This window comes from Cydia pomonella, chromosome 22, assembly GCF_033807575.1.
Source record: "Cydia pomonella isolate Wapato2018A chromosome 22, ilCydPomo1, whole genome shotgun sequence".
Taxonomy (NCBI): domain Eukaryota; kingdom Metazoa; phylum Arthropoda; class Insecta; order Lepidoptera; family Tortricidae; genus Cydia; species Cydia pomonella.
This window is the reverse complement of record NC_084724.1, coordinates 5657456-5679508: the sequence shown is the minus strand read 5'-3', so window position 1 is coordinate 5679508 and position 22053 is coordinate 5657456. Positions and strand designations below refer to the sequence as shown.

The following is a 22053-nucleotide window of genomic DNA, read 5'->3' as shown; positions in this document are numbered from 1 at the left end:
GATACCTTCGCTGCCGAGATTGCCTGTGTAACACAAGGCAAACCACTGCCGTCAAACAGTCGTCTACTAAAACTGACTCCATATTTAGACGACGATAGAATCCTACGTGTTGGCGGCCGCATAGATCAAACTGCAGGGGTAGAACTGTCAACTACACGACCACCGATCTTAGATGGAAAACACAGAACCACTCGGTTGTTAGTTGAATACTACCACAGACGCGCCATGCATGTGGCGAATGAATATGTCGTAAATGAATTACGTCAGTCGTATTGGATCGTAAATCTACGTCCGACTGTACGCAGCGTCGCCGCGCAATGTTTGTTTTGCCGCTACCGGCGCGCCAGACCGCAGCCTCAAAGAATGGGTGATTTACCTGCCGCGCGCTTACAGTACAGTCGAAGGCCATTTTCATACACTGGGGTTGATTTTTTCGGTCCTATGGAGACGACCATTGGTCGAGGAAGACAAAAAAGATATGGCATGCTCTTTACATGTCTCACTGTGCGTGCTATACATATTGAGATCACGGAATCTCTGAGTACGGACTCCGCCATCATGGCGCTCATACGTATGTCAGCTCGCCGCGGCACCCCGCTGGTGCTATTTTCAGATAATGGCACAAATCTACGAGGAACTGATAACGAGCTGAAGATGAGTCTTCAGCAGCTGAATGTAGACAAACTGCGCGAAGATGGAGCCGTCCGAGGGATAGAATGGCGATTTATCCCTCCCGGAGCTCCTGACATGGGCGGCGCATGGGAGCGTATGGTCCGTACAGTTAAGACGGCGCTCAAGGTCGCCATGAAGGAGCGCGCACCGCATCCTGAAACCCTGTCCACGTTGATGGCAGAAGTGGAGGCTCTCGTAAACAGCCGTCCTATCACACACGTATCGACGGATCCCGGTTACCCGGAAGCGTTAACGCCTAACCATTTTTTAATTGGTAGTTCATCTACTGGAGCTCCTATCGGTAAGTACGACGATTCTGACCTTTGCCTCCGCAAAAGGTGGCGCGTAGCTCAGCGTCTTACAGATATGTTTTGGGCTAGGTGGATAAAAGAATATTTACCTACGCTCCTACCTCGTCAAAAATGGACTAGGGAATCTACATCGTTAAAAGTAGGAGATTATGTAGTACTGGTCGATCCTAATTTAGAGCGCGGCTCCTGGCGACACGGTGTAGTGAGTGCGGCGCACGCTGGCCGTGACGGCCGTATTCGAGTGGTAGATGTGCGCACACGCTTAGGTCAACTGCGCAGACCTGCCACACGCGTTGCATTACTGTCCCCAGTTGATGGCTAGTGCTTGTCAGCACTAAGGGGCGGGGATGTAGGCGATAGATACTTATTTTATATCTAATGTAAGTTTGGTTATAATCTTATTCATTTAAAATATATAAATTTATTCCTGGTATTAAGAAAGCCAAAGATTTCTTTATAACGTACACGAAAGTTTTCAAAAATCCCTGGCTACTCATTACGTCATTGTATTAGTCGTAATTTTAATTATTAAGATTTATTTCGTGCATGCTAACTCCATCTGTTGGACCTATAGTGTAAATATTCAAATAAAGTCTCAGAGGGCGCTGGCGTGTATACTTAACCTATAACATATTGCGAATGTTGCCTATCTGCTCACCACGCGACACGCGAGCACTCTCTCATCATTTCACTTAAAAACCTAGTTTTTATCCATCTTCCACCTGCGTATCCTACATCACTTATGACTAAGAAATAAAAAAGAGGGTATATAGTTTGTCTTGCACGCGGCTCGATTTGCGTGCGAGCGGTAGGTCTTATTTATTTATGAATGGTATTAAGAGGCCAGGGAAAGCTCAAGGTGCATCTAGCTATCGAGCGAACCAGCAAACATAACCTCGAGACCCGTATTAACCTTCGTAACTATGCTCTGTACCTTTAGGTATTTAAATAAAAGTAAACAAAATCTACCCTCAAATCCTATCCTTAAGCCAGTTGAGGGTAGATGAAAATATAACATGATCAAATAATGTAGGTTAAAGTCAGGTCGTTCGGTGACAGATCCAGGCGGTTTTGTATTTGGTTGGTTAACCAATAAATGTTATACATAACTACCCGAAAATGTACAAATTGTTTGTTTACTTTTATTTAAATACCTTAAGATAAGAGTATAGAGATACAGAGTATAGAGAGGGCACTAAACGCGTCGTCTAAGCCTGTTAGCTTAACTGCTCGGTGAGCCATACGAATGACACTCTAGGCTACGTCTTATTATGATAACGATGGAGCGAAGGGACGTAGTACTTTTCTTAGCCACTGTAACTTAAACCTTAAGGTACTACCTAATTCTTATTGCATAATTAAGGAGTGCGCTCGTACTGGTTTACCTTAGCGTTGGTCACAGACGCGCTTGATGAGCAAGTGGACTTACATTAAAGAAGGCAAGCGTTTGCGATGCCCTGATTAAGATTTTACCATTCCTTTCTAGTGCATTGTGCTTGCCATAGTATTGCACGAATCGAAACAAACGAGTACAGTACCATATTTTTTAAAGATAAAAATATTTAAAATATCTTTTTTTTTAAGTAAGTACCAGTTTTTTTTTTCAAAATTGTGTTGTAACTGTCGATCTATAATGGCATATTCAAATATGGCTAACTGGTCAAAAATGACCCTGTATTTCTCAGAGGCCTTTGATTGAGATGAGTATACCGGAAGCAATAGCAGAGTTGCGAGTGTTGTGTTTGTTATATTAGGCCGCGGAGGATTTTGGAGAAATTGTAGATTTGACATACCTAGTTCGCAAGCTTCAGGCGTCTCGTCGGAACCATCTTTGCAATCTTTGTTGTGGTTGCATACCGATCGCATAGACAGGCATCTCTGTACAAATAACAGTATACCTATTAATTATGACAATACAATAAATTACTAATACTATCATAATATCACACGATGTTGTATAACATTTTATAACCGCCAATATGAGAGTACCATCATAGACAAGGCAACAGAGAAATTTAAAAAGTAATTATATCCATCCATAGGTGTATCTTCGTGTTGAAAAACATTGCGAATAATTGTTGAAGCTGAATAAGTAGGCACCATAAGTGCGTGGAAAGATGTGCATTAGATTGGAACAGTTTATTATTGGTTATCATACCTGTTACTAATCGAAATTAAACTTTCGTGAGACTTTCTAAAATATCCTATAAATCCGACTGCGGACTGCCCCGCGCCCCCGCCCTCGCAATGTCAACGCGCGCGCAACGAGCGGCGCGCAGTGCACGGAGTGCAGGCGTCGAGAGCACTCAAGCCTGAAGAAGGACCCCAGATGGGTTCGAAACATGTCGCCAATAGCGACGAATAATTTAAGTGAGTGTAACCGTGGTGTCTAAATATTTTATACCTGTTCCTGTTTACACTCGAACTGGCCAAGCGCAGCGCACGAGTTGCAGCCGTGCTCGTCCGTGCCTCCTGGACAGTCATCCTTGTTGTTGCACCTGGAATTTGTAATCCCGGTCAGAACATGACACACTACACTACTCCAAAAAACAGTTTTTGTGACCAACACCAGACATGTTAGATTATGTTAGACAAGGGTAGTAAGCTTATCTTAGCATTGGCTACGGTTTGAAAGAAGTTACAGTTTGAACCAGTTCGCAGCAGACAGATCTTGAATTGGCACAGAATCGACCCTGTAACCTCACATCAGCACGAGGGGCAGGGAAAGATACTTTCACAGCTGTCATCGCCTCAATAAGTGCCGATGGATCACCGCAGTGTCCATGGTTAGTAACCGTCCCACAGTCGGAAGGGTTCATCCATTAATTACGTCAAACGAATTTCTAGGTTTTTTGACCCCTCCCCCTCTCCTTGTCACACTTGGTCACATTTCGCAATTTTGTTTTTAATATTTTGTTATAGTTAGGTATTATTAATATTTTATTATTTTGATAAAATAAATATTGGTAATATTATATCCCAAAAAGGATTATGAAAGAAAATTTAAGCGAATAAAAATGATTATAGTTCCAAAGACTTGTCATTTAACTGTACAATGGGAATGTATTTAACTGTAAAAAAAACTGTAATTGATGAAGTTAATGTGATGTCACAAAGTTTGTAACTACCCCCTCCCCCTTGTCACATGTCACATTTTCTTGGCCCCCTCCCTTTCCCTAAACGTGTGATGTAATTAATGGATGAACAGGATTCATAAACCAGGACGGATACAACATCAGTAGCCCAGCAACTTATCGAAACATCCCGTCACCAACAGACATACAATATTTCCATATAGGTAGTCACATCCAATCAGGTAATCTGTAGCCGATTCAACATTACGTTAACAGATCTTCACTGCTCTATCTTTCAGCGGAATCGTCATCTAATGTAGGTTCTATTTCTATTCTCCTCCACCAATATCTAATAAGAATACACAACATTTTTTTTTATATTAAAGGAAAAATGGAAAAGATCAATGCACGAGTTCGATCGCTCCTAACCGACTGATTTATCGAAGCTTACCAGAAGCACAGAATAAATAATAGTACTACCGTACCGTACAGAAAGGAAACTTCCTACAAAACCGAAGTTTGACAGCGATTCAGGGACGAATCGTGTTGTCTCTTTCTAATGTATAGCACTATCCCTTTCAGCTATTTAGGGTTGTCAAAATTCTGTGGTTGTGTACGTAAAGGAACGTCAAGTTTTGCCAACCCTAACAGTTGCTCGTAGCAATGCTGTCCGAACGGTACCGAGGTGCTGAGGGCTTACCGCGAGAACCACGTTCGACGTATTGCCTCTCTGTTGCACTTGTAAATTCATACGTAAGTGTGACAGGGAGGCAACACGTCAAACGTGGTTCGCGGTATGCTCTCAACCGAACGCTCTGCAGTTTCCCTCCACTGCCAGAAGCGTGGGAATCTTTTCCATTTCCTTTCATCGATCGGACCGATGTTCCGAAAGGTTATAAGTTCGAGTCTTCCTATTTTTCCTTTAATATATTTTTTTTTTGTATCGCTCTGAGATGTATCTGCTCGATAAAAAATAGACGACACAACATCCAGCGACCCTAAATAAAAAAATCAAACCAAGCGGTCTGTGGTAGACAGATAGAATTGTTCAGCTCGCAGGGAAGCTCTCCTTCTCCACATGACGGAAGGGTCACCTAAAAATACATCATCACATTGAATTGATATCAACGAGTTATTTATTGTACACCCAGCCGCAAAATTACATTGCCAATTTATGTATGAATTCATTCATAATGTGTCCATGTAAATGCGAGCGCCAGCTCACTATACAATTGACGAATAATCTTTAATTGAATCGAGTGTGAATACTCATAGACATCTCTAGGTAAGCATACTTCATCCTAGACTTCACAGGCACTTAAGTGAGATATTTCAGGTGAGATATTGGTCAAATGCTTACTTGTTTCTAATAAAAAAGTGAGTGTGTGTGTATGTCGAGGAAGACTCGATTGGAACGAAGTATATTATTATTGATAAACATAGTACATTATTAATTAAAAATACAAAAAAAATAACTTCATCGACAAAATAGGTACCTAAAAATTATCGAAACTGCTCACAGACAAATCAGTTCATAAATGCGACTTATAGGCAGGGAGAACAAGTAAATATAAGAAAACATTTTTGTACTAGCTGAAACTGATACGCTTAGTTCGAGCTTCACAATCGCTTAGTCAATAATAAATAGGGAATTCAAGTGCAAATAAAATACAAAAAGTAATATCTACATACACGTCCGGGGATCAAGCCCAGATTTTCCCTATTACCACCTGTTTCCAAGCGGATGTTTGCCAGCTGTGCCAGTATAGAATATACGTGAGTCGGTGAAATTAGGCTACTTACTTATTCTGGAGGAGTAATTTAAATAAAAAAGAGTCGTGACGTAAATAGGTATCTTACACTTCTTTTCGCCTAGCCCTCACCCGCTAACCGTCCGACAGGGAACTTCCTTCCAAAATTATTTACTTATTACTATATTGTAATCATTAAGTAACACATAAATTTTGTTTTCTAAATTACCAGTCTAAATGGAATTTCCACAACCAGCTTCATTTATACAAGTTCTATAGATAACCTAGCGTTGTATAGAGAATACACGTAATTCTTGGTTGCTCTTGCCGCCGTATCAGCGATTGGTTTCTAGCAGTGTTGCTCATCAGATCCAGAGCAACAGTAGGTACTTATTATATTTCTGCTTTCAGTTTCACTGATACAAGTTTTATACATTGGCAACTTCTTCTTCTTATATAATAGTCAAGCTGGCAGTCGCAGCAAGAGATAAAAGAGAGCTATCTATATTGGGGCGGTGCAGACTCTTTATGGAGGCAGACAGAGGAGACGCCCTTGCACATCCTCGCAGAGTGCCCTTGCCTAGTCCATGCGCACTTGTGACTTAACCCTGGGCAGACAAATATTACGCCCGGAGGAGTTAAGATCAAAAAGATCCTGCAGCTGTTTCAAGTTGCAGGCTTGGATCGAGACTGTAGTAGGTGGCGATCACAATAGATCAGGGATGGTCGCAGTGATACATAATAGGCTGTAGAGCTTTACCCGTAACAACAAGAAGAAGATTGGTAACTTACCGATGTATCAGGGGTTGGTTCCTGGCAACGATCCTCATCAGAACCATCGAAACAGTCAGGCTGGCCATCACAGCGTCGTTGGATCTCTACGCACTGTCCACTTCGGCACTGGTAAGAACCCACGCTGCATGTTTGATTCGCTAAAAAACAGTAAAATTGTTGATTATAGCAGTATTCGCCGTATCTCCCAAACTATCCCCTTTTAACCTTTTAACCGCTTATAATTTTTCATCAAGCGTGCTCGCATCGCCCCTGGTACAAAGTTTCACGAATTTTTGTCTTATTTATTGGACTGCGGCGAAATGAGCTGGATATTGTATGTCTTATATATCAGACTACGGCAAAAATAAAGAGCTCAGAAAAGATGATGCCGAGCGAGCGAGTGTGGTTTTTTGTAAGCGCTCGTTAATGTTTACTATCTTAGGACCAACTTTAAAAAAAAAAGCGGCCAAGTGCGAGTCGGACTCGCACATGAGGGTTCCGTACCATTTATGACGTAATCTTGTTCAAACCAATTTTCGGTGGAAGTTTGCATGGTAATTTACATCCTATATTTTTTTTAGTTTTATCATTCTGTTATTTTAGAAGTTACAGGGGGGGGGACAATTTACCACTTTGGAAGTGTCTCTCGCGCAAACTATTCAGTTTAGAAAAAAATTATATTACCCTACCCCAAACGTATGGGTTTGATGAAAAAAAAAATCGAGTTTCAGTTCTAAGTATGGAGAACCCCCAAAATGTATTGTTTTTTTTTCTATTTTTGTGTAAAAATCTTAATGCGCTTCACAGAATACATCTACTTACCAAGTGTCAACAGTATAGTTCTTATAGTTTCAGAAAAAAGTGGCTGTGACATAAACAGACAGACAGTGTCTTATACTCTGTATATTTAGGTATTTAAATAAAAGTAAACAAAATCTACCCTCAACTGGCTTAAGGAGCCAATTGAGGGTAGATGAAAACATTACATGTAAGTTAAAGTAGGTTAAAGTCAGATCGTTGAGTGACAGATACAAGCGGTTTTGTATTTGGATCGTTAACCAATAAATGTAATAACTACCCGAAAATTTACAAATTGTTTTAAATACCTAAAGATACAGAGTATAGACCCGGCCTATTGGTAATATTGATATTATTGGCTATGGTTTCAATAGCCTAGGACCAAATCTTTTTCTAAATAAAGTAAGGATTTCGCCATTTAGACATGTCATGTTAAAACGGAGATACTTACTGCAATTAGCTTCATCTGAGCCGTCTGTACAATCTGAGTCGCCATCGCATCGCCAACCGCCGAGAATGCAGTTACCCGTAGCGCACCTAAACAATGCGTAGTTATAGGTCATAAAATAATGAACATATCCAGCCTGATTCCACCGCCTGATATACCGGATTGTTCTAAGTGGGCTATTTCCGTGTATCCAAGCTTTAGGGAAGTAATTGTTGACATTTATCATAAGAGCAGGTAGTCAGGTAAAGAATATAAAAAATAACAAGGTAGATTTTGTCCTGCCTTCAAGGTCCTTACCTACTACCTATTCTATCTTCATATTCGGTTAAAATAACGGATATTGATAATGTATGCGTAATTTTTCCCTACATTTTTCATACAATAACTGTAATTCTTTTTACTGTTAGATAAAATCTACAAAAATAGTGGCCGAGCCTTGATTCTGATCAATGAAGGCAAGACAGTGCTGACATCCTCGTCTTGCCTGTCCAGAGAGTAAATAACTGTGTTCGAAAGGCTCAAAAATGTTAGTAATCGGTAATGAAGCACTCACATAAATTCCGTATCGAGGCAGCGCAGCGTGTGACAGAGTGCCCCCTCATCCGAGCCGTCCGGGCAATCTTGGTGCTTGTCACAGACCTGCTCGCGCTCCAGGCAGATTTTACTGTCGCGACATTGGAATTGGTCGAATTCACAGTAGAACGGCGCTATGAAAAGAAGCTTCGTTAACGTTAGTGTAAGGCCCGAGTTTGGCGTGGCGTGCGGCGTGCATGTCAAACAAATGCAAACGTATAGTAGCGGCCTGCTCGACTCACTTGTGAGCCCGACGCCACGCTGCACGCCGAACGCTCCGCTTCGAGCGTCCACTCAGGCACTACACTTAGCAACGCGTTAGCGGGCACACACAGAAAAACAAAAGGTAAACACTAGAGCCTAATTTCTGGTTGAAACTTCTACCCACTAATAGTATGGTCTGGCAGAAAGCTTGACGCGCATGTAGGTAGCTTATCGAAATCCAACCTATTTCCCTATCAAATTATTTGAAAATAACTGCTAATTGGGACATACGTAAGAGAAGGAGAAACAACCATCACTTGACGAGCAAACAAGTTAGTCACTTAGGTCACCACTTCCATTTTATAATATTGCTTATTATTTATATATTTATTGCCAAGTTTATGCTTTCTGCCGGAAAGAACACCGCCTTATATTTGACCTAGAGGCTGATTGTGCTTCAACAATTTGATAAAGTTTTCTTAAAATTTTGATACAACCTTTAATCGTGTTACTAATTATCTCACCAGCACCAATTGTTACTCGTATAACAAAATCGGAACACAGCACATGAATGTCTTCAGCAGCGGAGTTGCCGCAGTCGCCATGGTTCTTAACATCTTTAGGATAGGCCTGTGTGTTGTGTCATTATGCGAAACTTCATTATTTTATTAGTATAAGTATGTATGTATTTGTATGGCATTATAAGTCATTGTACAGCTTTATTTTTATTTGCGGAGCGCCTATACAACCTATCCATTATATAATTCACGAGGGCCCTAAACTATAGGTATGGACTTGATGGCGTTTAGTGAGAACGCAGCCCAATGGGTGAAGAACCTAGACATGTATCTCTAAAAATAAGTACGTATTGTCTGACTTACGTGTAAAAGTTTCCGTGGATTCTTGTGGGCAAACCTCATTGTATTCAATGCAACCACCGTTGCATTCGATCTGGGTGGGGAGGCATTTCTTCGGACCAGGTGTACTCACTGAAAGACATTTGAAACCTCGGGCTTTTGATACAGCATTTCAGCAAATAATATACAATTTCAAGGCAGCAGGACTAGATGTATAGTCCTGCTGCCTGTTATATTGTAAGAGTTATTATTTTTACAGGCTTTTATTTAACTTGCCCTGTTAGTACATAATATGTATGTATGTATGGGTCTCACATTATAACCCGGCGGGTTATAATGAAATTCAGTACAATATTACTACCCGGCCCAAGCCAAGGGCTATAATGATTTGCTTTCGGTAAGGTTAGCATAATATATAATTTGGCATTGTCGAGCAGGTGGTGTGTGAAAAATACTCTTAAGTTACTCACGTGAACAATCCTCTTCATCCTCCCCATCCTTGCAATCCTTTTCCCCATCGCACCTTTTAATCATCGGAATACACTCGTTACTCTTATAACAATACGCCTCATCTCCTCTACACTCTGCCAGCTTGGTACAATTTCCCCCCTCCACGATCAATCCAGGGGGGCAAAGGCACTTGTAGGACATCGGTGTTTCGATCGCAGGAAAGGCGCCTAGGATGGGCAGGGTAGGGGTTTGGACGCAGATGTGCGAACAAGGGTTGTGTGTGCAGGGGTGGGGAGGGTTGGAGTCGGGAGTGCTTGTGGCTTGGAGGTGGAGGTGGGTTTCATTGGGGAATATCGCTGGAAAGAGAAAATGTCATAGTTACTAAACTAAAAGGTTGCAGTAAAATACGTTATTGCACAAAACAAGTACATGTAATGAAATAGTATATTGAAATTACATATTTACGGCGAGGGCGCATTGAATCCTAATCGAAGCGTTCTATAATCGAATGCGTGAAGCCGACCCTTTGCAAACCTAAATAATCCTTTCAAGAACCTTAGACGAGAGAAAGAAGAAATTCAGCCATGAACGTTCTTTCAATAGGTATTTAATCTGCGGTAAGTACTGGACGTGGTCATCGCGTGATAATATCATGATAGACCAATATTCACTTTTTAACACCGTCCAGTGGAAAGAGACGACTAAGTAATTTATCTTGTCATTATAACACGATGCGTCCATCATCCGCTGACAGCTTGAATACATACAGAGCTCGACATGTCTCGGCGTGGACGTCTACCCCAAATACTCGTCCCAGAAGGGGAGATCTTACATCAGATCGGAACATGTAAGGATTCATCACTGACAGGCTGCTCGCAGCTGTCGATAGTTTCCTAATATCCTGCCAATTTGAAGCAATAAGTGCTAAGTGAATACGTACAGAGCTCGACACGTCTCGGCGTGGTCGTCTCCCCCAAATACTCGTCCCAGAACACTCGGGGAGTCCTTCCGTCAGACCAGAACATGTAAGGCATCGTCACTGCCAGGCTGCTTGCTGCTGTTGGTAGACGTTTTCTGATGTCTTGCCTAACACCTGAGGGAACAAGTAATACAGAAATAGCTCAAATCGTTAACACATTGAAGCCAATCCGGAAAGCCTGGTGACGTCAAAGGGCGTCTTAGAAGCGTATGTAAAACCTGTATTGCATATAAAACTACTTTTTAACTACTTAAATTCTAACATCTGTTAAAACTACAGAATACACACGTACTTAACTGTCCATATACTCCATAAACTTTAGTAGTAGTAGATGTCTTTAGTGCTTTAGTATCCACGACGATGGATGTTCTGATATGTAATAAATAAATATTATAGGACATTATTACACACATAGACTAAGTCCCACAGTAAGCTCAATAAGGCTTGTGTTGAGGGTACTTAGACAACGATATACCTATATAATATATAAATATTTATAAAAACTTAAATACATAGAAAACACCCATGACTCAGGAACAAATATCCATGCTCATCACACCAATAAATGCCCTTACCAGGATACCCGGGACCATTAGCTTCGTGGGCAGGGTCACTACCCACTAGGCCAAACCGGTCCTCAAAATGTAATAGATGTTGTATTGATCACTTTCTCATGGCCAAAAGGGAAGGAGTAAGGTGATGGGGAAAAGGATTTTGATGACCAAGGGAATAATTACATACGTACGTACCTCGTGGTAATGTTCGCAGGTGTATGAACTCAATGGAGTTGCTGCCTTCATCTGACACGGCCACCATGTCGGAGTCGTGGAGATTGCGGAGTCTAACGCGAGGCCCTGGATAGAATGGAGAAAGTTTAGTTTGTTTAATATTATCGTGAGGAAATCGGACTAATCCCAATAAAGGCCTTAGTTTCCCCTTTGGCGTGAAAGGAACCGATCGAAGTCGCTTCCGTAAAAAAAAAACAACGGGTTGCACTTTGGAAGTGCCGGCAGAAGTGAAAACTTGAATATTAATAAACAACATAACAAATATCTGAACACGCCTCTATTGTCAAAGCGTTAGAGTGCGTGCTCAGATAATTTTGAGAACCTCGGCCGCTCCGATATATCTGATGGTGACTGTACTAGATACCTTTCAAATTATTCATTATAACGTGCTGATGGTCCCTCTCGTCGCCGTCTAAGCCGATACTGTCGATATGTATCTCATTATTCTGCTCACTCTCCACCACAGCAACAAGTAGTCTCCTGTAACATTCATAGAAACTTTAATAGATGTCATATAATAAAGAAAAATAACCAATGCCTTCAGTATCCAGACTGGGATCGAAAAAGCGTCTTCGACATTAGCGGCAGACGGCTGCATTCCCATTTATCCCCGCTAAAGACAAATGGGAATGAATTGTTCCCATCTGTACCCGGCCGGATCAAGCGGGCTGCGGACAAATGGGAATACCCCGGCAGACGCCGACCCCTACGCCTAGTGGTTATAAAATTATTAGAATTATGTAAAATGTGTAGTATATAATCAAAAGGGAACGTACCTATTAAGGGGCCCACTGATTACTAGTTCGCGACGATATCGGCCTGATCTATATGTTGTGTTATTCTAGTTTTAACATATCTTAGCAAATCTTAAATTTCTAAAAAAAAATTATTATCATTCATTGACATTTTATTTGCTTGATTGATATATAAATAAATCTTATTGACATGATACAAATTTTCATTTAAAATTATACATATATTTTTTAATACTTTTAATTAATATCGTCATCTCATCACTAATTAAGCTTTAATTTTTTCAATATAATGTAATGTTTCATTTTTAATTTTAAGCTATGTTCAACACAATATTTTATTGTTATGCATGAGTAAATGAATGAATAAATGTCAGTTTTTCGCGATAGTTAGCTTTTGCGAATAAGATAGGGAGCGAGCATGAACTGTAGGAGGCAGCACAGAAGCCGTCAGATTTTTGGCGCGAGGCGTAAATATGATGTTTACTGTTCCGATTTAGCCCACAAGATGGCAGAACCTACTATGCACAAGAAAACACGTGACGTGTGAATGTACATGTTTATTGTTCCGATTCAGGCCACAAGATGGCAGATCCTCCAACGCGCACGGTCCCTATAGGCCGATATCGTCCGGCAAACTGGTAATCAGTGAGTTTCTTTAGTCAGAAAAGCACAGTAGAGCTCGCTTGACTCATCACTTGATCTCAGAGAGATTATTTTATACCCGTCGGACACTAGAGGTCATATGGCGATCATGCCATACCTAAAACTAATAGTGGCTCTATGACCTCTCGCTAAGCCTCACGGCTACGCCATTTTGAGAAATTACCAAAATTGAATAGACAAATAAATTCACTCTCACTCACAAATTTCAAGAGAATCCGTTGAAAAATGCAGCCTGCAGAGGAGAACATCTGGAGATACGAAGTCCAAGCTGAAACGAAGCCGTCGCTCGGTCAATCATATAACATACCCGAAATGTTGAAGAATGCAGAAGCTGACAGGTATCTCCTGGTCGGGGAAGCGATGGAGTAAAGCCCGTTTGCCGTCCTTCAGGGAAAACACTTCCAGGAACCGCCGACCAGAATCCAGCACGTATAGGTTGTCAGTCACGTAATCTGTAAAGATATTCTTGCTTATTACAGTATATTATTGTAATTTTTTTGAGTATAGACAACGATCGTTGGTTATTTATTAAGTACGTAGAACTAAGTACTCTTTTTAAACATTTTTAAAAAATATTTTTATTATCAAGCAGGTTTGCGAGCAGTTGATTAAAAGCGATCGAACCGGTGTTCAAAATCGTTGAAAGTTAGATTAAAAAAGTTGTAAAAATACTATTTGTTTCGTACTCACTATCTAATACATACAAAATAACACTTAAAGATGTATTCTCATTTATTCCCGCCGGACACATATGGGAATAGGCGCTACATATAAATCGTTCCCATTTGTCCTCCGCCTCACGTGGCAGCGGTCACGTAGGGTGGAGACAACTGAGAATACACCCACTTTAGGGGTATGTATAGTAAAGATGTGAGAGACATACGGAGTTGTATGGCGTCAATCTTGATGCCTCAACACGGGTGCCTCTTCTCATGATCTGCCTGTTTGTTCAGAGCAAAGACCATTAGGTGCAGTGCTCCCAAATGAACAGGCGTAAACATTAAGTTACATACTCACTATTCTATCGTCCAAAAAACACAACATATGCGTCATTAACATAAAACGAAGCAAACCAATAGCTAAGCTAATAATACGGTAAAACTCACTCGAGGTGCCTATGAGATAACCGTTGGGGAAGATCTTGCCGCGACGTCGTTGCCCAGCGCGCGGCGCGGTGTGTAGCAGTACGCAGTGCGCGGCCATCGTAAATTACGCTTTCATGTACTATTGCGTTTGATAATGAATAAAATCGTATTATTTGCTTAGTGTTAGGATGACTTACGTCAGTTTAAATTAGTTTAATAGCTATGTACTCACCGTAATCCATATCGACAACGTTTTCAAGCCCATTGTAAGCGAATACGTGGGTGATGCCGAGGGTGAAATCGGCCATTTCGATCTTGACGATACATTTGCGCATGCCGTCATAAATGTACAGGGTGTCTGTGAAGCATAAACAGTCCGTAAAGGCACTAGGCACGATAAATAGATAAAAGATGCCGTTACCCATCTATATGCAGACAACATTAATAAGCAATTTAAATTGTGACTGGTTAGTTATAACAAATCAATCAATTCTTTTGCCCCAATTTTTCTCTTACCCCATCGCCACTATGTACCGTTAAGTGAGTATTAGGTTTTCTAGAGCATACCTTCGAAACTAAGCCTCGCCTTCTGCTACTGCCTATGACTTGAGTTTGCAAGATTCTTTGAATTCTATAACTCAACAACCCCTAAGTACTAGAAATGTATCTCTTACCTCTTCTACTGTCATACGCCATCGCCTGAACCCTTCCTATGTCGAAGTTAGCAGCGTGAGCCTCAGGGTTTCCGAGAGTATCGTATCGGAATCGTGTGAAAGACGCGCCGGCACCGACGACGAGGTATTGTGGACGGTAGGTGGGTTCATCTAGAACATAAGAATAATGACGTCACAGGCTACAGCTAACATCAAAATTTCAATCGTGTATTTGTATCACCGTCATCCTTGCATCGTTAGGTTTAGCCTCCCAGCAGGTCTATAGTCTTATCATATCAGACGTGGAATAGCATGTACTTCTACCGTTTTTCCAAACGTGGTTGTGGACTATGATAAAAATATCGGGTCCTGGGTTAGCAACAGTGCTGGGTGGATGATGACAGGCGTATAACTTACTATAACAAGTAGTCCCGTTAAGCTTCATGCCAGCAGGGCATGCGCAGGAGTGGTTAGCGTTAGACGTGAGCAGGCAGAGATGGGAGCACTTGTGATGGGCGCATGGGTTCGGGTCCTGGGTGAGCAACAGCACTGGGTGGAAGATGTGCATTCCTAAAAATAAAAACAATCCTCTGAAATCCAAAATAGACAAAAAAATAGCAAGGTCGTGAGTTCAAACCTGTTTCGGAGCAAACTGCCGAATTCGACTCAAGATCAGATGATTCAACGATGCCCCGCAGTTCTATCGCCAGAATAGTGTGTAGTTTTAAGTTTATGAAATTTACCTATAATATGTATATGTACTTGTTTTATGTTCATGTATAAGTTATTTGTAATATAGGCCTTGTTGACTGAATCCAAATAAAAAATACGATTACCTATACTTTTTTGACACACCACTTTCATTACCAATTGTAGTTTTCTATAGGCAGTTTATGGTCAACATAGATGGTCAAGATGTGTGCACTGGAAACAAGTGGTGCCTAGTGCGCACACATCGGAGTATTTGGTCCTATGATAGTACTAACCATAGACGGGAGCGTGCAGCTTAGCGAGAGCGTTCCTCTTCCCCTCCAAGTGTAGCTTGTCTGTGGTCTGTATCGTGTTGGAGGTCCAATCGCTCCAATACACCGTGTTCTCGAACACGGATATCGCGTATGGGTGGTGGAGACGCGCTTGGAAAAGGGACTGAAAAAAAGACTTAATTGAAAACCTCCTGCTATTAAATTATGAAGTTGGTTAAACGAATGTAGCATTGGTTTCTTCCCTCTGTTTGAGCTTGGGCAAAAATACTTTCGTATGTCCTATCGTCCGTCATTCTACTATCGTCCTAAGGTCAAAATGAAGCATGAAATTTAAATAATATTCAATTGGAATAGAGTTGCATTTCTCTTGTTTTTTTTTTTTCAATTTTCGAACCAAACAAAATCAACTCTATTTCCTAGATAGCAGTTTCAGATTTCAGTAGCAAATTTGGATTTTACATTTGTATGGCTGGGCCGGAGGAGGCTACCGGTCGTATTTCTCAACCGATGTTTATGTTTTTTTAGCATATTTAGAATTTAATCGACTATTAAACTTATTTTTTTCAAAATGAGTTAAAGCCCAAGTAGACCCAAGCTATGGGACACCGGCAACACCGCGTCACCGCATTGCATACTGAGTTACGGAAGCTATTTTCATAATGTACATGCGTTGCGTCGAACTTCGTGGGCGAATTAAAATTGCGGTGTATTCTCATTTATCCCCGCCCCACGTAACCGTCGCCATACATGGGGCGGGACTGATGGGAATAATTCATATGAATGCACCTATTCTATATATTTTTAACCTATACCGTGTGTATTTTTGATATAACCGCAAACTTCACTTAGACATAAGTTTTAGTGCTATAAAACAATTCTGAAAGTTTTATTGAATTTATTCGTGACTACCACAGTATTCATGTTTTTTTTTCGAGCGGCAAAGTACTTCGTACATAATTGTCACTTGTGACAGTTGTGACGTCGCGTAATTGAATGCGACGTTTTGATTCTAGACAAAGCAGTGATAGATTGTTTGCTGAATTATTTTATATGGAAAAATAAAAGTCGCCCATTTTTTATAAAGCCTAAGAAGCTGTGTTCATTAAAGCATTGAGATATAGTATATGTATGTCAGTGCATTAAAGTCTAAACTAATTACCCTTTGATTATGCGGTCGTATCAAAAATACACGCTGTAAATCTGTGCCCAGCGGAGACAAATGGGAATAGAAACACCATACTTACATAGATCTGTTTCGTGTCGACTTTGAGCACCATGACTGTTCTGTCGACGAAATATAAGCGGGCGTTCGGTGCATCTAGTGCCAACCCCGTAGCGAAATTGTTGAGGCTGGCTGTCATTACCTAAGAAAATGTAATGGTTAGATCATTGAAGTAATATTACTATTCAATTCAATTCAATTCGATTTAAAGGTGTTAGAACTATTCAGGTACAATGTGTATTTTGCTTGCAAGAAAGCGTGTAAATATAATGTCAAATCTAAGCATTTAAAAATAGCAAAATTGAAATTAGACATAAACATATATAAATAGATGAATAGAAAATTTTTAAACAGACAGTCAGTAGCCATAAAACAATATAAATAATTATAAATAATCAGGAGAAAAAAAACTATAATAAATTAGAAAATTTGCATAATCGAAAACAATAAATAGGTCAATATTAACTATACATACTACAGAGTTAGTCACACTCATTAAAATCTAAACATTTTTTGTTGATGTTTTTACAACAAACTATGGAAGCGGAGCCAGGGGAAGGAAACTAGAGCGTTCGGGCTTTCTCGGCTCCATTCGGCTCAGCATTCCTCCGAGCAATTATTAGGGTTGGCACAACTTGACGTTCCTTTACGTGCATTAACCACAGATAAGATAATTATATGAATTTTGATAACCCTAAATAGCTGAAAAGGATAGTTCCACATATTAGAAAGGGACAACATGATTCGGCCCTGAATCGTTGTCAAACTTCGGTTTTGTAGGAAGTTTCCTTTCTGTACAGTAGTACTATTACTTATTTAAACACGTAAGGCATGAATTTTTAGGGCACTTACGATGTTTTGGTTGCGTGGTACAGTACAAATTCCCTCTCTGACAAAATGAGAATTGGGTACAATTCATTTGTAGTTTTACATGTATGTAAAATGTATAATTGTTGGTGCAATAAAGAATATTTACTTTACTTACTTACTTACATGCATAAACTTTTTGGATTATACCAATTGATACTATAGTAGAGGCAGATATAACTAACCTCGTGGTCGGAGCCATCCATGCGCGCGCGCATGATCACGTGACCTCCTCGGAGACCGGCGACGTCGGCCCAATACATTAATCTGAAAAACGAAGATGTTAGCTAGTCTAAAGCTACATCGCTATTTCTAACATTATCTAGAAAAATAGTTCTGTTGACATCCGGCGTAACAAATTTCGGCCTCAAAAGTAGCTGTACGCCGGATGCGAGCACACAGATCCATCCGAGAGGCAGATGTTGATGGCGCCGCGCGATGTCTCGTTGAATTTGATGTTGTTCCCTAGCCAGTCTATAGTTACATCTCTCTGTAACACCTATTAAAAACAAGCTCTCTTACCCATTCTTGACATCCAGCGTAACAAATTTCGGCCTCAACGTAGCTGTCCGGATGCGAGCACACACAGATCCGTCCGTGATGCACACATAGATGGCGCCGCGTGACGTGTCGGTGAAGTAGATGTTGTTTCCTAGCCAGTCCACTGCTATGTCACCGGCGTCGTATAGACCTAGGCTCACAAGGATCTGAGAACAAACGGCTCTTGTAAAGTACCACAAAAAAGCGAGTCATCTGAGGGGTGGGTTAGGTTAGGTTAGTTATAAATCCACTGTATTCAATAATCGAGTTAGTATTATGAAATAACTAATTGACAGTTTATTTTATGAAGTATTTTATTTGCTTTTTATATAAGTATCATAGGAAAACATCGTGAGGAAACTTGCATACATCCGCGAAGAAATTCAAAGGCGTTGATTCAAAATATTCTTTATCCAAGAAGGCCTAGCAACAAGCACTTACGTTTCGAATAGTCGTACAAACACGAGTATATCTTCACCCCTTAGTTGGTCGGCAGTCCTCAACTGTGAGTTTCTCCATAAACTTCCTGCCTCGCACAGTTAAACTGCATGTGGGATCAACTGTCGCCTGCGGTACCTATTTCGCGATGCGACCTCGAAAGGCTTGGAACCTTCAGGAAAAGAGCGTACCTACTTTTACTCCCATTTTAAAGACCGGCAACGGACTTGCAACCCCCACTGGTTAGAAAGTGTCCATGCGTGACGGTAGTTGCTTACCATTGGGCGATTCTACGATCTTCATCTTCCTCGCGTTGTCCCGGCATTTTGCCAAGGCTCATGGGAGCCTGGGGTCCGCTTGGCAACTAATCCCAAGAATAGGCATTTGTCTCCAATATCATAAAAAAGTGTAAACCTATACAAATATGCCAACAGAGATGCACTTCTACCTGTTTTGTCTCTGCGACATTTTCCAGGTGAGCTCTCACTATAGCCTGGTGTCCTTCCGCTGTCTCTACCCAGTAGAGATACTTGCCGTCGTAGGACACCCCATGGCTCTGTAAAAAATAAACAATGTGGGAAATAGAGCAATCGTACAAGAAAATACTCAGGGGAAGTCAGGTAGGAGAACAAAAACTGTTTACAACACAGGTATAAGATATGTGTATGCCATTATGGACTCCCAGTATGCGAGTGAAAAAGATTGACCGAATCTGATACACTAATGTGGCGATCACTGCACACAGCATTATAATCATGATTAACGTATTAACCTCCCCGCCGGAGTCGGTTAGATAGTATCGGCGCGCGAGCGGATGGTTGGGAATAGCATAGACCACGTAGCCGGTTTGGCTATACAGCGGCCGGCGCTGGCGCCGCTCCGGCAGTGCGATCTCATCCGCGACGGCGAATGCATGTCTCTCCGCTTATCGATCCGCTACATACGCGAGTGCAGTGCTTACGCCTAATTTTGTGTTATTTCGCTTTCTTTCGTGTTTCCTTCCTTCTGACTGTAATCTGTGCTTTCTATGCTCTTGTGCCTGTGCTTCTTCTCTCTTGTAACTGTCCTTAAACTTTTAAATTAAACATAGTGTGTCTACAACGGACTTGTTATTCAACGCCCGGTAGGCACCCTATACTAAGAACATTGTGACCCAAAACAAACATTGTCAAAGTCAAAATATTCTTTATTCAAATAGGCCTAGCAACAAGCACTTTTAAATCGTCAAATTTTACAAATATCATCTTAATCTAAATATCAGAGCAATTTATTGATGCAGTTATTATTGTTCTAAAAAAAACATTGAACTATTATAGATATGGTAAACTTAATAATAAGAATTTCACAAAAAGATCGTCAAATATCATTGTCGACGTTGCTGCCAGAAGCACTAGGCTTAAGTTGGACTGGGCTGACCATATGGGCGCCATTCATTGATTAGATAAGACGAATTTAGCCAGTATTTGACCCCCCTCTAACCCCTATATAAGAAGAGGCAGACACCCTCCCCTCTGTTTTATGAAGTAAGAATCTATGTATGGGGAACCCCCAAAATTTATTGTTTTTTTTTTTCTATTTTTGTGTGAAAATTTTAATGCGGTTTACAGAATACATCTACTTACCAAGTTTCAACAGTATTAGTTCTTATAGTTTCGGAAAAAAATGGCTGTGACATACGGACGGACGGACGGACAGACAGACAGACAGACATGACGAATCCATAAGGGTTCCGTTTTTTGCCATTTGGCTACGGAACCCTAAAAATGGCGACATTCAACGTATATGCAGTGTAGGTTAAAATGTGATGTTACGGGTGCCATAATGCAAATTACATAGGAGACCGGAGTTAAGGATTAGAAGTTTAAGAGGGAAAAGGGAGGGTGCTTTGTCTGGTAGTGGGATATTTATATATAGGCTTCGAATCAGACTTAACTCTTGTTAACGTACGTACCTTTTTGATACCCGTGGCGACAACAACTTCTTGCTTGGTTTTGACCTTGATATATCGAATATCTTTCTCAGTGCTATAGAAAAGCATCGCTTCTGGACCTGCAGGAAAAAAACAAATCAGTTTACGTTTTAAAAATACAATCTTGTTAGAATTTACATAAAAAAAATACTATTTTTAGAAGCGATATCTAAAAATCGGCCGTTCTGACAAAAACACGTCCCTATCTCTAGGCTCGTAGCAAGTATATAATATTATCCTAAATTTTATTTTAACTTACCTTGAGGAAAACAGACATATTGAATATCATACGCAACATATCCGCGTTCGACGTTCGTATCGAAAATATCCGTCGAAATTCTTGCAACGATGGCTGCGAATCGGCCGTTCTGACAAAAATGCGTCCCTGTCTCGACTTAGGCTGACAGTAAGGTAGCTTATTATAATTTTAACTTACCCTGAGCAAAACAGAGATATCGAAAATCATCCGCAACATATCCGCGCTCGCATTCGCATCGAAAATGTCCGTCGAAATTCTTGCAATGATGACTGCAACTCGGCCGTTCTGACAGACACTCGTCCACGTCCTCGCATTTTTTGGTAGTTTCATTGTAGAGGTGGGTGTTTGGGGAGGGGTCGCAAAGACAAAGAGGGCCGGTGCGATCTGGGGTACATTTTGTGATGAAGGTCGGACAGGTGGTGTTAACGCACATCGAGTGCCCTGGAAAAAGAAAGTATGTTAGTATTATGTCTTAAAATCATAAGATTCTATACAGATTCCAAGGTTTGAGTGTAACTAAGTGTGTGGAGTCCTTATAAACTAACTCTGTACCTACAGAGGTATTTGATAGTACAGAGCGTAAAAGTGTTATTTTAAATGTCATAATTTACTACAAATTTAACGTTTATGATAACACTTTCACACTCTGTGCTACCAAACACGCTACAGAGTTAGCTTAGACGGACTTTGTAAGTTGTTTTCAAAATTTGCAAACAGTTTTTGGACCCCATAATGATATATTTGTAAAATATTGGTGACAATGCTACCTATAATTGTAATGAGCTGATCTGATGAAGTAGTCTAGAAGTAACCATAGGACCTTCGTGATAAACAACGCAACCTCTTTGAATTTGGGTTTGACGACCGGTCTGGCCTAGTGGGTAGTGACCCTGCCTATGAAGCTGATGGTCCCGGGTTCAAATCCTGGTAAGGGCATTTA

General features: G+C 40.8%; 1 protein-coding gene across 1 annotated transcript in view; it reads right to left on the bottom strand.

Moving 5' to 3' along the window:
* Nucleotides 1-22053, bottom strand: part of LOC133530450 (vitellogenin receptor-like) — a 57267-nt gene that overhangs the window by 22564 nt on the left and 12650 nt on the right. Inside the window, exons 6-27 of the mRNA XM_061868359.1 lie at nucleotides 21291-21554; nucleotides 20837-20934; nucleotides 19334-19441; nucleotides 18430-18614; nucleotides 18093-18174; nucleotides 17063-17182; nucleotides 15822-15981; nucleotides 15253-15405; nucleotides 14857-15006; nucleotides 14415-14540; nucleotides 13405-13549; nucleotides 12044-12159; nucleotides 11641-11745; nucleotides 10853-11005; nucleotides 9933-10268; nucleotides 9487-9594; nucleotides 8382-8535; nucleotides 7832-7917; nucleotides 6601-6740; nucleotides 5075-5151; nucleotides 3388-3481; nucleotides 2777-2861 (exon numbers count right to left, since the gene is read on the bottom strand). Of these exons, the coding sequence (XP_061724343.1) occupies nucleotides 2777-2861; nucleotides 3388-3481; nucleotides 5075-5151; nucleotides 6601-6740; nucleotides 7832-7917; nucleotides 8382-8535; nucleotides 9487-9594; nucleotides 9933-10268; nucleotides 10853-11005; nucleotides 11641-11745; nucleotides 12044-12159; nucleotides 13405-13549; nucleotides 14415-14540; nucleotides 14857-15006; nucleotides 15253-15405; nucleotides 15822-15981; nucleotides 17063-17182; nucleotides 18093-18174; nucleotides 18430-18614; nucleotides 19334-19441; nucleotides 20837-20934; nucleotides 21291-21554 (3045 nt within the window). The remainder of the gene's footprint in view (nucleotides 1-2776; nucleotides 2862-3387; nucleotides 3482-5074; nucleotides 5152-6600; nucleotides 6741-7831; nucleotides 7918-8381; nucleotides 8536-9486; nucleotides 9595-9932; nucleotides 10269-10852; nucleotides 11006-11640; nucleotides 11746-12043; nucleotides 12160-13404; nucleotides 13550-14414; nucleotides 14541-14856; nucleotides 15007-15252; nucleotides 15406-15821; nucleotides 15982-17062; nucleotides 17183-18092; nucleotides 18175-18429; nucleotides 18615-19333; nucleotides 19442-20836; nucleotides 20935-21290; nucleotides 21555-22053) is intronic.